The following is a 15,178-nucleotide window of genomic DNA, read 5'->3' as shown; positions in this document are numbered from 1 at the left end:
ATTATTATTTTACAGGTTTTTTGCAGCCTTTCCTAGAAGCCTGCAGCAATGTGTCCTTTTTCCGTACTTGTTCTGTGTTGCTTCGAAATCCTAAACTCGATCTACTGATACTGGAAAAACTCAGCATTATACTGCAAAAACTCTCCAGAATCAAGTAAATATTTTTTATTTTGTAGTCTTAGTTATCAAAAATTGCTTTTTATATTCCTCCTCTTTCCAAAGTGGGTCTGCACTTCTAGCAATATTGCAGATATTAGATCTAGCATGGGCAATGCTAGACTTTCTCTGCCATCAGTTCCATTAAAAGAACAGCTTTTACCATCTTATAAAATGGATCTTTCAAGTTTTCTTCGAAATCCAGTTTTTGTGCAGTTCAGCTTACATAAAATGTAAATCCTTATTGGGCCAGTATTTATGTTTATTTTATATTTGAGTTATCTTGTATGCTTGTTTATCTCTGACTTCATTTTTTCTACTTGATCCCAAGTTTCGCTGAGTTACTTTGGAACATAGTTTTTCTGGGGTGAAATTTGCAAAAGGACCTATGTGACATAGGAATCAAGATCCTATATTCAAAAGTGATTTAGGCACTTAGAAGCTATAAGAGTTAAGCTTCTAAGTGCCCAGAAGTAATTTTTGAAAAGGCAATTTAGACTGTTAAATTTGACCCTTTCTAAGGATTTCTCTGTGCTTGTTGCTTTACAAATTTATTGCAACAGAAATTCTCACCTGCCTAATGATATCACATCTTGTACCGAATTATGCCAGTGCATTACTTGATCTGATTACTACTTTTCTAAAACAACAGATACCTAAATTAAAGTCTTTTATTCATATTAGGTACTGAACACTTTTTTTTTTCCCCCAGAAAATTAGGGATATATAGATTAGTTTTGATCTTCTTGAGGATTTAAAAAAAAAAAAACCCTATAACTCTAGATGGGGAAAACAAGTTTCTAAGTTGAAAGAAAAAAACAACAATATTTTCACTGGAGATAAGTTAGAATTTAATGAATTGTGATTTTTCAAACAAAATTGCTTTAAAATTTTGTAGACTTAAAAAAAATTTCACATCCCTATCAGCTGTTGGATCTTCCAGTGTTGGATTGGTCTACAGTATTTTTAAATATCTTTTCTTTCTGTCTATTATTTTCAGGGCTGTGTCTCTCCCCTTGTACTCCCCCCACCACTTGGTCTACTACCCAATCCTTCTTTCACAGCTGTGAAAACTTGCTTAATCTATTCCTTAAAGTTTCCTTGGGCTACATTTAAAAGCCATTTATCTGTGGGAAAGGATACTTCTGCATGGGATCGTGTTTATTTTTATCACAACGCAGCAAAACCATAGCAGTTTAGAGAGACAGCCATTATCACTGACAATGTAAAGAATCACATTCGTGGAATATAAAATACAACACACATTTTGGTTCCATAAAAAATGTCAGTCTCTCCAGAATAGTGATTTTGAAATCTCTTCCCATATTTGAAAGTAATCCATGAATTTTGTCACTGACTAATTTTATATGAACATCTTTTGCAGAAGGAATAAGAAGATGTTTGAATTGTTTACTATTCATCTAATGATCCAAGAGCTGCAGAGGACAACACATCCAAATCATGCTTTTCTCTGTATTAACCTCAATTCAATTCTCTTTAATTTGGGTTTAACAAAGACCAACTCTCTTATCTCCAGTCTAAGCACAAGTCACTAACGAACTGTATTTTATTATGGTTTATGTTCTGTATAATTTGTACAAACAAGATTATATTTATTTATAAAAACTAGCAAAAGATAGTGCAAACTAACTAACAAGAACATCAATAGCTCATTTATTACTACTTGGGTTAGAATTTGTCATGTTACCCTCCCTTATAATCAGTGTATTCATTGAAAGAGAAGGTGGGAAATTGCACAATCTTCAAGAGGCCTTCTTTGTTTTTAAATTTTTAATTTAGCTGAAATATACTTCAGGGTTAGTGCAGTTCTGTTCTAGAAAACTGACCTGTTTAACACAACTGACACCTGCTTGCTAGGCACACCATTAGTACCTACTTTCCTCACAAAGTTGTGAAATATGAGTTAACCTTAAAAATTAAAAATCTTCAGTGTTTTACCAACATTTATTATTGTTTTTTTGTTTGTACAGGTGACACATAACAAGGTACATTAGTCTTTTTGCAAATGTATTTCAGGAAAATGATTGTTTTAGTTTACTGAAGTCAAATTTTGATGAAATTGAACTTGGTTTAATTTGGTTATATTAGGTGTATGATTTGGTTATATTAGGTGTATGTTGAATGAGAAACCTTCTCTGGTCTGCAATATCCAGTATTTGTAGGAATCGCTGTTCACTGTTTTCTCTCTTCTTCTATGTATTTGTTGTACATTGCTGTGCTTTATTAACTGATGAAACTGGTTTTGTATTTTTTTATGGATTTTGATTGTAATATAATCTCTGAAAATATGAAGTATTTCTTAAAATTTTTGGAATATTACTTCAATAAAAGGCAATAATCTTTTAATAAAATGAATCCATTTCCTATTTTATTAATTTCCAAAAGGGCCTTAGTCTATTCTCCTGCTTATGCACGCACTTTTCCGTACATACTTTTCAAACACTAACAGCCAATTAATTTTGTCATTTATATGTATAGGTATTGGTTCTTAAAGTACATATGTACACAAAATGAGTCACTTGGCCCAACAAGTCTTTCATTTCTAATGTTCGTGTTTGATTATGCCATTCTGTGGAACTACATGATATATTCTTTGCAACTTCTTGTAATTATATAATTGAAGCTGTGATTATAATTTAAGAACCTGCTTTATAATAAGTCTGTGTTTGAGTAACTCTGTGACCAGTCCGTGTGAAACTTCATACAAGATTAGTTTTAATGCCCATTGAGTTTTCTGTGCAATTTTTGTTTGGTTTCTTAGTACGAAGTCTTTGAATTAGGGCTCTGACAGAAATATTTCTGTTGCATTCTGACCTTTTGTTGAGTGTGTTTAAAGACATCATTCTACACCAAATATGGTAGACAGGAAATCATGAGTGTATCTATTGCAAAATATAATTTAAAAAAAAAAGGGGGGAGACTTCAGATAACTTTTAGCTATTATTCATCATAGCTGAAAGTTTGTGCCAATGATTGCTGATGGATTAAATCTTTGAATAAAAACTTCAGCAGCAGCTATACTTTTGTCAGATTTTATTTCACAACAGAGAAGGTTTTACGTGCTAGTGGCTAACAAATCTTCTGTTAGCAGCTGCATTTCTGCTCCGTATGGTCTGTTTCACCCTGCCCAATATAATCTACCCCTGCTTAAGCATTAAAAATGCTAAGAAATTAATGTACAAAAATTGATTTGTGAAGCTGTTACAGTTGCTACACATACCTCCTTATTAATTCTGCTCCCGTAGGGCTGTCGGCCTCCCATCACTCCATTTACTAAGCTACTACTCCCTCCCAGTACAAACAAGTACTGGACTAAACATCCATAACTAATAGTATTGGTAGGGGATAGTTTTGTAAAGAGGTGTGTGCAGAAGGGGGGATTGAAGGGGACTGAACTAAGGTTGCCATGCCTGGTCTATGGTTACAGTAACATTAAGCAGATGTGCCTGTGGGTGGAGAAGAGGGTATATACTACTAAGGGTATGTCTATGTGCAGCTGCGAGTGTGCTTCCCATCATGGGTAGACAGTTGTGCTAGCTCTGCTAGAGGTAGTGCTCTGAAAATGGCAGTATAGCTGGGAGTAGCATGGGCCATGGCTCAGGCAAGGTGCCAGCTTGGGCTAGCTGCCTGAGCACATACTTAGTTAGCTACAAGAAGACTAAGGCTATATCTACACTTTGAGCTAAGGTAGTGATTTCTGGCTCAAGGAGACATACCTGTGCTAACTCTGAATATTAAATCTACAGCCTGATCCTTAAGGGGCTTCCAGCTGATGAGGAGCTCTACCGTATCTTTGTTTAGGTACTCTCCATGCTAATCTTTCTCCAGTTTTTATCAAAGGAAGAATTATCAACATCAAATGTTTTCTCAGCAACAAAGGAGGGAACTGTTTAAGTCTCATACTGTCAGCTACATCTTCCTTTGGGATTCAGCCTCAACATCAAGTTTGACATGAGGACAGAAGAACTGAACTAGTCCTATCCAATACCTTTCCTACCCCATTTGGAGACTGCCTGTCACAATTCGACCAACAGTGGCAGTCTATAACATCAAACAGATGGATTCTAGAGATTATTCTCAGTGGCTCAGCTATCCAGTTCTAAACCCTTCTTCCTTTGAAGCCTCCTCCTCCTCCCCAGTGACCTATCTCATGAGACCCTGCTTCTTTGCATCTTCTACCACCATGACCTCTACCCATTCCCAGCCTCCTGCAAAGGGCTACTTTTGACATCTCAGTTGAGACCCACCTATCACCATTAATGCCACCCACATTATATTGGGGGGCCATCTCACATTTGTCACCCACAATTGGACTTGATCATGACAGACAGTTGGGTCTTGGAAATTATCCATCAAAGGTATTCCATTGAGTTTCTCTCCCTTTTTCCCCCTCACAAACCCCCTTCAGGGACAGCTCTTATAAGGGGATTCTTCATCAAGAAGTGGACTCCCTCCTACAACAAGGGGTGATAGAGCATGTTTCACCTCAGTATCAAGGAAGAGGATTATATTCCCCCTATTTCCTAGTCCCCAAAAAAGAGATCATGGAGATCCATTCTGGACATTTGGCAACTAAGCATCTTTATTTGAAAGTTGAAATTCAGCATGGTTACGTTAGTATCAGTAATTCCCTCCCTACAGGTGGGAAATTTGTTCGCAGCTTTTGACATGAAGGATGCATACTTTCATGTAGACAATCATCCCTCCCACAGAAGGTTGCCGTGGTTTGATAGGCCAAGAACATTTCCAGTTCACAGTCTTTCACTTAGGGCTAGAAATAGCACCCAGAGTTTTTACAAAAAGTTGTCTGTGGTGGCAGCACAAGTGATGTGTCAGGGTTTGCGTTATCCATATCTGGATGAATGGGTAAGTCGCTCCTCCCAAGAGGTCAAGTCAACAATGGAGCCTCTGTTCTAGCTTCTACCAGCCATGGGTGTCTGCATAAACAAAGAAAAATCAAAATTATCACCCAAACAGAGGAGAAACTTCATTAGAGCAACACTGGACTGTTTGGGCAACAGCTTTCCTTCCCACAGAAAGATTTTATTTAACAAGCAGCCTGATAGTACAGATTACTTGTAGACCAAGAACTATGATCAGAATGTGCCTCTCACTTTCAGACTATATAGCGTTTGCCAGGCTTCATTTACCTGTCCACAGGTCTGGCTCTGATCAATCTACTCAGCAGACAAAGATCACATCAATTCAAGAGTGACAGTTCCTGCCAGAGTCATTGCCTCCCTCGCTTGGTGGTCAAGCCCAGAGAACATGAGTGGGCATTCCCTTCAACACTCCCACCCCTAGTGCCATCATCATAACAGATGCTTCTTTTCTGGGGTGGGATGCTTACCTGAACTACCACACTGCACAAGGTACCGGGACCCCATGGGGCCATACTGCACATCAGTATACTAGAACTGAGAGCAGTCTGCCTGGCTTGAAGAATCTTTTTCTTGCATATACATCACTTGGATAGGGATTGAATGTCAGACAACATCACCATGGTCTTATATAAACAGGGCCGAGCAAGAGCTCTTCCCCTTTTCCTGGAAGCAGTCAGGCTTTGGAACTAGTGCATCAAAAACTGCATTGCTTTTTAAGGCACATACCTCTTAGGTGCTCAGAGCTCATTAGCAGACAATCTGAGCAGACTTTTCTGCAGACCCATGAGTGGGAAATTCACAACTCATATCTGAGCGAACTACTCACTAAGTGGAGTACAACTCAGTGGGATCTCTGCATCACAAATGAACAGAAAACTTCCCTTGTACTGCTCCAGAGGAGCTATGGGCCATGGCTCCAGGGCAATGCTCTCTTGTTGTCATGGGCAAACAAATCTCAGATGTGCGTTTCCTTTCATTTCCCACTGGTCCTGAGGAATATGCACCATGACAGGACCAGAGTCGTCATTCTAGCACCAAATTGGCCCAGGCAGTTTTGGTTCCCAGAGCTCCTGAAAATGTTAGTCCACCCTCCCCCCCCCACCCCCCAATTAGGATCTGCCACTTTCCAGACCACCTAACTCAGAAAGGGAGAAGAATCAGACAGCCCCATCCAGACTTGCTCTTCCTCACAGCCAGTTGTTTGGATGGGCAGCAGAAATAAAAAGTTCCTGTTCAACACCAATTCAGGCTATCCTTAACCAAAGTAGGAAAGATTCAACTAGGACCTGCTACCTAGGTGCATGGAGGCATTTCTGTACTTGGGTGTAGTATAATCAACCTTCTCCAGGCACTACAGATATTGCGTTCATTTTAGATTATCTACTGGTTCAAAAAACTCAGGCCTTTCCATTAGTTTGCTGCAGGTCCATCTTACAGTGATTAGTGCCTTCCTTCCTTTGATAGGCAGACTTTCTATTTTTGCCCAACCAACTACAGTAAGATTCACTAGGGGTCAAGTCAGGACCTTTCCACTAGTGGTCAAACCTGCAACTCAATGGGACCTCAATCGCTTCCTGTCAGCACTCACCAGACCACTGTTTGAACCCTTGGCAACATGCTCTCTCTCCCACCAATCCATGAAAGTTGGATTTTTAGTTGCTATCACTTGGGTCAGGAGGTTGAGTGAACTGGGAGCCCTCATGGCAGACCCTCCTCATATGGTATTCACAGGGGAAAAGTATCCCTTTGCCTCAATCCTAAATTTCTCCAAGGTTATTTCTGAATTCCATGTCAACCAAAGTATCCACTTACCTGTCCTTTTTCTGAAACCTTGTGCTTCTGCTCTGATGATCTTCCTGCAAAGGACCAAACCTATCAGAAAATCACCAAGACTTTTTCTCTCCATTGTAGAAAGATCGCAAGGTCAAGTAAGATCCCCTCAGAGAATCTTTAAGTGGGTTTCAGATGCATCAAATGCTAAAGGAGGAGGTATGTGTACGAATCTGGCAGAGTCAGGGCACACTCCACGAGGCACAAGCCACCTCTCAGCATCCCTGTAGGACAGTCCAATACTAGACACATGCAGAGCGACCTGGAGCTCCATTCATGTGCGTTAGACATTATGCACTAGTTCAGGCCTCTGATGTGGATGCAGCAGTGCTAACTGCAGTACTGCAAGCATCTTTGCGGCCAGCTTCCTCGCACCCCACTCCAGTCTGAGCACTGCTTGCCAATCACCCACATGTGGAATGTACATAGGGACCAGCACTCAAAGGAAAAATTGAGGTTACTGTAACTGGAAGTTCTTAGAGACTTGTGGTCCCTGTCCGATTTCCCCTATCTGCCCTCTGTCCGCTCTGCTTTGGATCCTATTGGATTCATGGGAAGAAGGGGAACTGGAGAGGCATCAACCAGCACTGCCTCTTATGCCCTCAGTCAGGAACATGAGGAGATCTACCATGTATGTGTAAGCCAACCGACACAGCTTGCTGGAATTTCTAGATTCTGAGGCATGGTGTGCATGCTTATCCACATGTGGAATACAAAGAGGGACCACATGTCTTGAAGAACTTTCAGTTACAGTCAGTAACCTCCATTTAAAACAAAACAGTTTCAAAAAATTTACTCTTACATCATTCATGTATTTTGTGTACTTTTCAAAGCAATACTCTCAACCTAATGTGTGTGTGTGTGTGTGTGTGTGTGTGTATATATATATATATATATATATATATATATATATAAAAAAATAAATAAAGGATTCATGAGCATACCCGATTGCAGTGAAAGCATGAATCAAGCAATGCAAGAAATTAAATCTATTAATTGGCTGCAAGTTAAATGTATAAGCTTAGACATTCATATTGACTAGATTATATTTACAAGATGGAAAGAGAAATCCCTCCTATTTTAATTAATAGACACTAGACATCTTGATGAGATTCTCCCCGAAAATCTTCTACTTCCCCTACATCTACAAGAAATTAGGTAGATCTATTTCATGTACAATTTTTAAAAGTGCTTACTTAAGAGCCAAATCACATTTTCAAAAGTCACTTTGGAGATGAAGTGTGACAGTTTGGAAATGTGTTTGAACATGAATTTCAGTTTGATTTTATGAATGTGTACGTTTATACCCTTGTGGTTGTCTTTTACTGTCTTCCTGAGGTAGAGTGGCCTTCCACTGAGCCAGAGGGGGAGGAGCCAATCGCTAACCCAGGGTGGGCAAAGTCAGAGTGGTCTCACCCTGCCCCCTGGAAGTCAATGAGCAGGACAGGAAGTATAAAGGTTGAACCCAGCAGCTCAGTTGATGGCAAGCAGCTGGAGGAGACAGACTCCTTCCACCTGCTCCAGGAGTTGGAGCCTGAGGAGAACCCTGGCCGTGCCAAAGATTGGCCAGAGTTGCTGCCATCACCGACCTGTGCACGGAGGAGTGGCTGGGGCCACCACCAGATATCTACCCAAGAGTCAGAGGACCCCACAAAGTCAGGTACACCCTAAGGGGAAGGTAGGAAGTGGCCCAGAGCAGCAGACTCCAGCACTGCCGGAGACTAGGTTAGCGTGTTGCGGTCAGGATCCCCGCTGACTCAATGGCGGGGTGGCCCTGGGCTGGGATGCAGTGGAATTGGGTGGGTCTGTGTCCCCCTACTCCTGCCACCCAACCTCTGGGGTGGCAGTACTCCCCCTCCTGCCTGAGCCCCAGACTGTGGCACTCACTCTCCTGCTTGAGCCCCAGATTGACAACTGCCCTGGCCTAACTGTAGGCCAGAGCCCCCTTAACTGTTTTGGTGCCCTGCCCAAGGGCCCAGGGGTTCCTCGATTGCTATTCCCCTCACTATTTGCTCTGCCCCACCTATGGGCTAGAGGCACAGACTATTTACTCCCCCACTAATTCCCCGATAGTGGGTGGAGCCTTGTGATGTAGTGAGGCAGAGGGGCCTCCCATTGAGCCAGAGTGACAGAAACCAACCACTAAACCGCATCATACCTCTTGTTGAATGGATGGGGTTGGCAGCTAGGCATCTTCCCCTTAATCCCACAGATTAAAGACCATCAACTGAATAAATTTGCCCTAGCAGGACAATGGGGACTCTCTGAAAGAACCCTGTTAATTTGCTAATGTCTCCCATCAGCTCTACCACCCTCTCTGTGACTAAGGGGGTAGTGTATATGAATGCAGCAAGGCTGGGGGGAATTAGGTCTTAAGCTGGGACTCATGATCAAAAACTGCATACAAGTGGGAGAGCTTCTTTGTGTGTGTTCAAGTAAAGATCAGAACCAGAAGACAACACTGGTTGGGAAGAGAGGGGGTGAAGAAGAATTCTAGATGCCCTGGAAGATGCTGATTAAGACCCATAGGACAGGGTCAGGATGGGTGAGGAAACCAAGTCTGGGTCTTGTGTGCAGAGGTTTATTTTTCCTCTAGATTAGTATGTCTCTTGTGCTCTCTCTGTGACTAAAGTGTGTGTGTGTTTTGAAATTCATTTGCAGAGTCTGTGTTACTTGCTTATACTGTCACAGTCCTTGAAAAGGGAAACTAAACAAGAGGGCCCCTGCTTCGGTGCGTGCAACTCTGGGAGTGTGCAGCAGTTTCCAGGGAGGCTTGGGCAAGCCGGCACTAGTTTCAGGGCCCAGGCAATTGAACTGCAAGATCTTCACTGCCAAGAGTGGTGTCAGAAACTGGATCTGCTCCTGAAGTATGTGCCTTGAGGTACAGAGACAGAACCTAAGCACTGCCCATCCCCAGCAAGCCAAGAGCACATGAGACCCAAGGTTTGGGTCCAGTACAGCGGCCTGGTGAGCCAGCAGGGGGAGCATATGAAGAGTTGAAACACTAAGTCAATGGGATTTAGGAGCTTAAGTGCTAAATCACTTTTGAAAATGAGACTTCGGCTCCAAAGTCATTTAGGCTCTTAAATTATGGGTCTTAAAAAAATTGTGTACTGCTTATTTTCCCCTGAGGAAAGGCATCACTGTTGGAAGGCAGAGGCAAAAGAATGCTGCAATTGAAGCAGAGAATTGCTGTATGCAGATTTAACAGTGGAGAGAGGATCAGAGGGGAATCAAATATGTAACCAGCAAGTCATATGCTTATTATCCAGATCTCTGTGCTTGTGCTTTGTGCCTGATTTCCCCCACCCTGGGTCTTTTCGTCTGTTTGGATTGTACCCAGTGTATGGCCCGTGATGTGTCTTACTCTGTTTAGAAAAAGCCTTGTACATTTTTGATACTTCCACAATACAAATAGAGAATAGTAATATTGTGTGTGCATAAATATATTATATATATATATATATGCATACATGTTAGTTAATGCATTGAGTGTGAGGAATTATGGATGCAGAAGCCAGGAAGTTCACAAGATAATGTTCAGCCAAGTTCACTCATCCATGTTGTGCAATACACTATTTTTTGGGGTCCGTTTATAAATTTAGGGCACAGTCCTGCTAAGTGTTACTCCTATGTGTTGTCACACTGAATGGAGCTATGCGTACATGTAAGAGTAACTCTTTGCAAGTTTGAACTCAGAAATGGCAATACATACATTTAAATGGAAAAATAGAAGTAGAATAGGAATTGAAAATATCTTGCTCAATAATAGGGGCTGGAAATGCAAAGATATTGACAACAGTCAGTGTCTTTTAACTCCAAGCCTTGTGCTTCTATGCCAAATGCTAGCTTGATGGAGGAGAGAAAGAGCAGGATGATATGTTTTGCTTGTGTCCAGCCTAGAACTGTTTGTTGTTTGAAAACACTATAGAAGCTCACTGTGGACTAAGAGCACACTCAGGAGAGTTGGAACATTCAGGAAATTAAAAGCAAGTGCCCAGCAACTTCTACAGAGCATGTACAAATGGTGATTTTTTTTCCCCTACATCTTGTAACCAGGGTGGATAAAAATCAACGATTTTAAAAAAATTGGTTTTTTATTTAAATAAAATGATTTTTGAGGAAAAAACTTATCTAAAGATAGTTTTAATTAAGATACATTATAGCTTAAAGATATCATGGTATAGGAATTAATTCTACAGTATGAGACAATATATTCATGCAATATTTAAGAAAAGTTTTGTAAATGAGTTCCAATAGTTCATGGATTAAAGACCCAATTTTATGGTGTTTCAGGGGCTTCAGGGTATAGATTATTTAGGTTAATCTTTCTATCTACCCAATGGGACTCAGTGCTCAGTCTAGAACATACCATCAGAGATGCTTAGTTTTGCTGTTCTCAAACTGGATTTGAGTCTTCAGAGATAACATGCTTGTTAACAGCAAAAATGTTTTTAAATAAATATATAAAGGTGAGAAATAACAGTCCTCAACTCTATTGTCCCTCTGCAAATTTGTGTACACAGAGTCAATCCCTTACCTCTCTCTAAAAGTGAAAAGTTTCAAAAAGTTCAGTGAATAGAAGATTGCTGGGGGCAGAATACATATGGACAAGGAGAAAAAGTCCAGAGATAAATGTCAGAATTTAGGGACATATTTTAACAAAACAAGCATATTATATGTTTGCTGTTGAAGAAAAAATTCAGAATACTTAATGTTGTTTTAGTTAAATAAAACAATTTAAATGTCTGTCTGGTGATGTTCTCTTCCTAATACAGCACGGCAAGAAAATCCTCAATTAATAATGATTAACCTGTTGAATTGGAGATAGTTCACCTTCCAATGACTTCATAAATATCTGCCTCAATTACCTTTGGTAAATGAAATAACCAATCATTCATTTTCTGATATAGCTGTAAAACTAATCTGAAAAGTTTTCAAAATAAATCACGTTTAAAAAGATATAGTGTGTACCTTCTAAAAATGAAACTTGCATCTATCTCCGAGTTGTGAATCAATTTGATTTAAATCAAATCCACCCTGCTTGTAAATGTCAAAGCCGAAAAGTTTTTCAAGGGAATAAGGAAAGACACTTCTCTGACCTATGTACTTTCCTGCTGCAAAGCCTCAAGTTTCTAGTAGAAAACCCTGAGGCACTAGAGCAGTTCAAATATAATGTAGGATTTTTTTTTTTTTACATTGCTGATACTCTTTCACTAGCCTGGTTCTTGAAACACTATTGTTGCTCAAGCTTTCCAAAACTTTAAATCTGAGACAGATAATAAGCATGTAGCATGCCCAAATGAATAAGGCTTTTTAGCGTTTTAAGTATCTGAAACAGAGGTTTCTAGAGGAAAGTGTAAGTCTTAACTGTTCACCTATAACACAAATACATTTCAGTATTTTATTCAGGGAGGACCAAAGTTCCACTAAAGATGGTTCACAATAACCAAGGCAGCATCTTCTCTGTTTAACAGGGAAGATCATAGAATCATAGAATATCAGGGTTGGAAGGGACCCCAGAAGGTCATCTAGTCCAACCCCCTGCTCAAAGCAGGACCAAGTCCCAGTTAAATCATCCTAGCCAGGGCTTTGTCAAGCCTGACCTTAAAAACCTCTAAGGAAGGAGATTCTACCACCTCCCTAGGTAACGCATTCCAGTGTTTCACCACCCTCTTAGTGAAAAAGTTTTTCCTAATATCCAATCTAAACCTCCCCCATTGCAACTTGAGACCATTACTCCTCGTTCTGTCATCTGCTACCATTGAGAACAGTCTAGAGCCATCCTCTTTGAAACCCCCTTTCAGGTAGTTGAAAGCAGCTATCAAATCCCCCCTCATTCTTCTCTTCTGCAGACTAAACAATCCCAGCTCCCTCAGCCTCTCCTCATAAGTCATGTGCTCTAGACCCCTAATCATTTTTGTTGCCCTTCGCTGTACTCTTTCCAATTTATCCACATCCTTCTTGTAGTGTGGGGCCCAAAACTGGACACAGTACTCCAGATGAGGCCTCACCAGTGTCGAATAGAGGGGAACGATCACGTCCCTCAATCTGCTCGCTATGCCCCTACTTATACATCCCAAAATGCCATTGGCCTTCTTGGCAACAAGGGCACACTGCTGACTCATATCCAGCTTCTCGTCCACTGTCACCCCTAGGTCCTTTTCCGCAGAACTGCTGAGTAAGATGAGTAAGAGAGCACAATATAAAAAATATGAGCAAGAAAGGAGAGATTCTATTAATGTATGTAAATATACACTTCTCCAATAAAACTCTTATATTGCATTGTGATCAGGAACACCACTTGTCTGGTGCCTCCTCCAGGCCACTGTGGGGATTAGCTCATTAGGGCAATGCCCATTCCTGTGGTTGCATGCCATCACTTTGTCTCTCTGATCTGCAGCCCCCTCTTACTCCAGGAACTGTAGCGTCCTTCCTCTGGCCAGGTCACTCAGCGTTCCTCCCTTTCAAGGTATATCAAAGTTTTTCCTTCAGCAGTCCTAGCCCATCTTCCCATTCACTGCCTCAGGTGCCACTCCTTCAGTAACTGGCAGGGGTACCCAGGCCTGCCATGTACTCTGGGTTCCAGTCCAGCAGTTCTGGGCTTTCCTCTCCCAGCCCTTACTGCTCCTTCCCTGGACTGCTTCCTACAACTCTTGGTTCCCCTCCATGCTCTAGATGTACCAGCTCCAAACCCTCTTCCCAATGAGTGACTGCAGCCTACACATCTCTGCAGCCTCCAAACACTCCTCTCTCCTAGCAGTCTCTGTCCTCAGCTTCCTAGCTTTATAGGCCCCACCTATTTCTGCACTGCTGAACCTGTTTGCAGTCAATTCTCTGCTTTGAGCAGGGGTTGGACTAGATGACCTCCTGAGGTCCCTTCCAACCCTGATATTCTATGATTTCCTGGCTCATCCTCCACCTGCAGCCTGTGGAGTTAATTGACCCACTTGGATGTCTTAACCCCTTTCTGGCCTGTGTGGGGTGGACACTTCATCACATGCATATACTAGTTTGTGTATGTACGTGCTGTACATTGACAGGAGTAAATTGAGCATTGTATAGAATTATCCAGCATATGGAAGAAATTATAATTAATAAGAACAAAATATCTCAAAACAAAACTGTAAAACCTTGGGAATTTGGCTTGGGGGGAAGGGCTGAGAGAGTAATCTTAATTTTCTTTATAGAAGTTTCAAATTAAAAATATATTTAAAAAGAAAAGAAGGAAAACACGCTGCAGTCAAATTTAAGACAAAGAGAGAATTATTTGAAGTATAATTATATTTGTTTGCATAGCTATGTTGTTGTTCCTTTTTATCTAGCTATGGATGCTATATCACTGAAAACAGAGTAAGATGCAGTTAAAATAACCATTTTGATTGTTTTTAAGTCTTTCACTCCCATTTTCAATTTTTGATATCTGTTTCTATGGAAACGTGATCCAGCATAATACCTACTTTTTCATCTTTAAAGTGCTTCACACACATTAACTAATTTCATAGCATCCTTGGTGGGGGAGGGGGGGCAGGTAAGAAAGTATGATCAGTAAAGCTGGCTGAAACTTGGGATTTCTGGTTCGTAATTTCTGGTTTCCAAATTTGGTTTTGGGGACTGTTGCTTTTCCGAATTGGAATGAAACCAGTTTTTAAAATGTCATGCAAACTGGAAATCGCCCCAAAATTAGTTTAGGAAACACTGACACAAAACAAAAGCTGCTCCCCAGGACCCACTGCTGTTAAATGAAATTCACATTCTTGTCAGTTTCACTGAGAAGCTGCCACAGTTCTCAGGGTCTGAGACTCTCGGACAGTCCCACCATGCGGACTGCACCGGATCCTGGAAATCTGTCCCAGGACTTCCCAGATCTGTGGCAGGGAGTGTGGAAGCCCTGAGAGCCCCAGCTTCCAGGCTCCCTTCCACAGAGCCAGGGTAGAGCCGAGGATCCTAGAGCTTTCAAGCTCCTAATTCCACAGCAGGGAGCCTAGAGCTGCAGACCCTGGAAGACCAAGGTTTATAGGCCTGGAAGCAGTCAGCATGCACTGTTCCCAAGCTGAGAGGGAGGCAGGGATGTAAAGTACCTTGGCTGGCTGGCTGTTTGGCTCAAAGAGGTGGGGAGGCAGAGCACTGGGGCTCTTTGGCCCTGGGGCTCCTGGAGTTGCAGGGCAGGCTGAGCACGTGGGCACGGTGCTCCTCTTTCTCCCAGAGCAGAGAGGGAGGCAGCCCTCCTGGAAAGCTTTTGTCAGTTTCACTGGCAGACAGTGAAACTGAGACAAGCCTTCCAGGTG

The 15,178-nt window shown here is 41.4% G+C and overlaps 1 protein-coding gene and 1 long non-coding RNA gene across 7 annotated transcripts in view; one reads left to right on the top strand and one right to left on the bottom strand.

Moving 5' to 3' along the window:
* The window catches only part of CCDC138 (coiled-coil domain containing 138), a 76,787-nt gene extending 73,596 nt beyond the window's left edge, over window positions 1–3,191 (top strand). For all 6 annotated transcript variants that reach the window (XM_038386817.2, XM_038386819.2, XM_043509337.1 and 3 more), the window contains 2 exons: window positions 16–154; window positions 1,541–3,191. In XM_038386817.2, the coding sequence (XP_038242745.1) occupies window positions 16–154; window positions 1,541–1,712 (311 nt within the window). In that variant the 3' untranslated portion in view covers window positions 1,713–3,191. The remainder of the gene's footprint in view (window positions 1–15; window positions 155–1,540) is intronic.
* Window positions 3,192–4,734: 1,543 nt separating this feature from the next.
* On the bottom strand, window positions 4,735–13,647 carry LOC122458986. Its single transcript, XR_006279379.1, has 3 exons — window positions 13,192–13,647; window positions 6,873–6,916; window positions 4,735–5,114 (listed from the first exon to the last, which is right to left on the bottom strand). It is a non-coding gene; the product is annotated as an uncharacterized LOC122458986 (long non-coding RNA).
* Window positions 13,648–15,178: the final 1,531 nt, after the last annotated feature.

The sequence above is a fragment of the Dermochelys coriacea genome, chromosome 1 (genome assembly GCF_009764565.3).
Source record: "Dermochelys coriacea isolate rDerCor1 chromosome 1, rDerCor1.pri.v4, whole genome shotgun sequence".
Classification (NCBI taxonomy): Eukaryota; Metazoa; Chordata; order Testudines; family Dermochelyidae; genus Dermochelys; species Dermochelys coriacea.
Note: the sequence above shows the minus strand (reverse complement) of the source record. Positions and strands in the feature narration are given on the sequence as shown.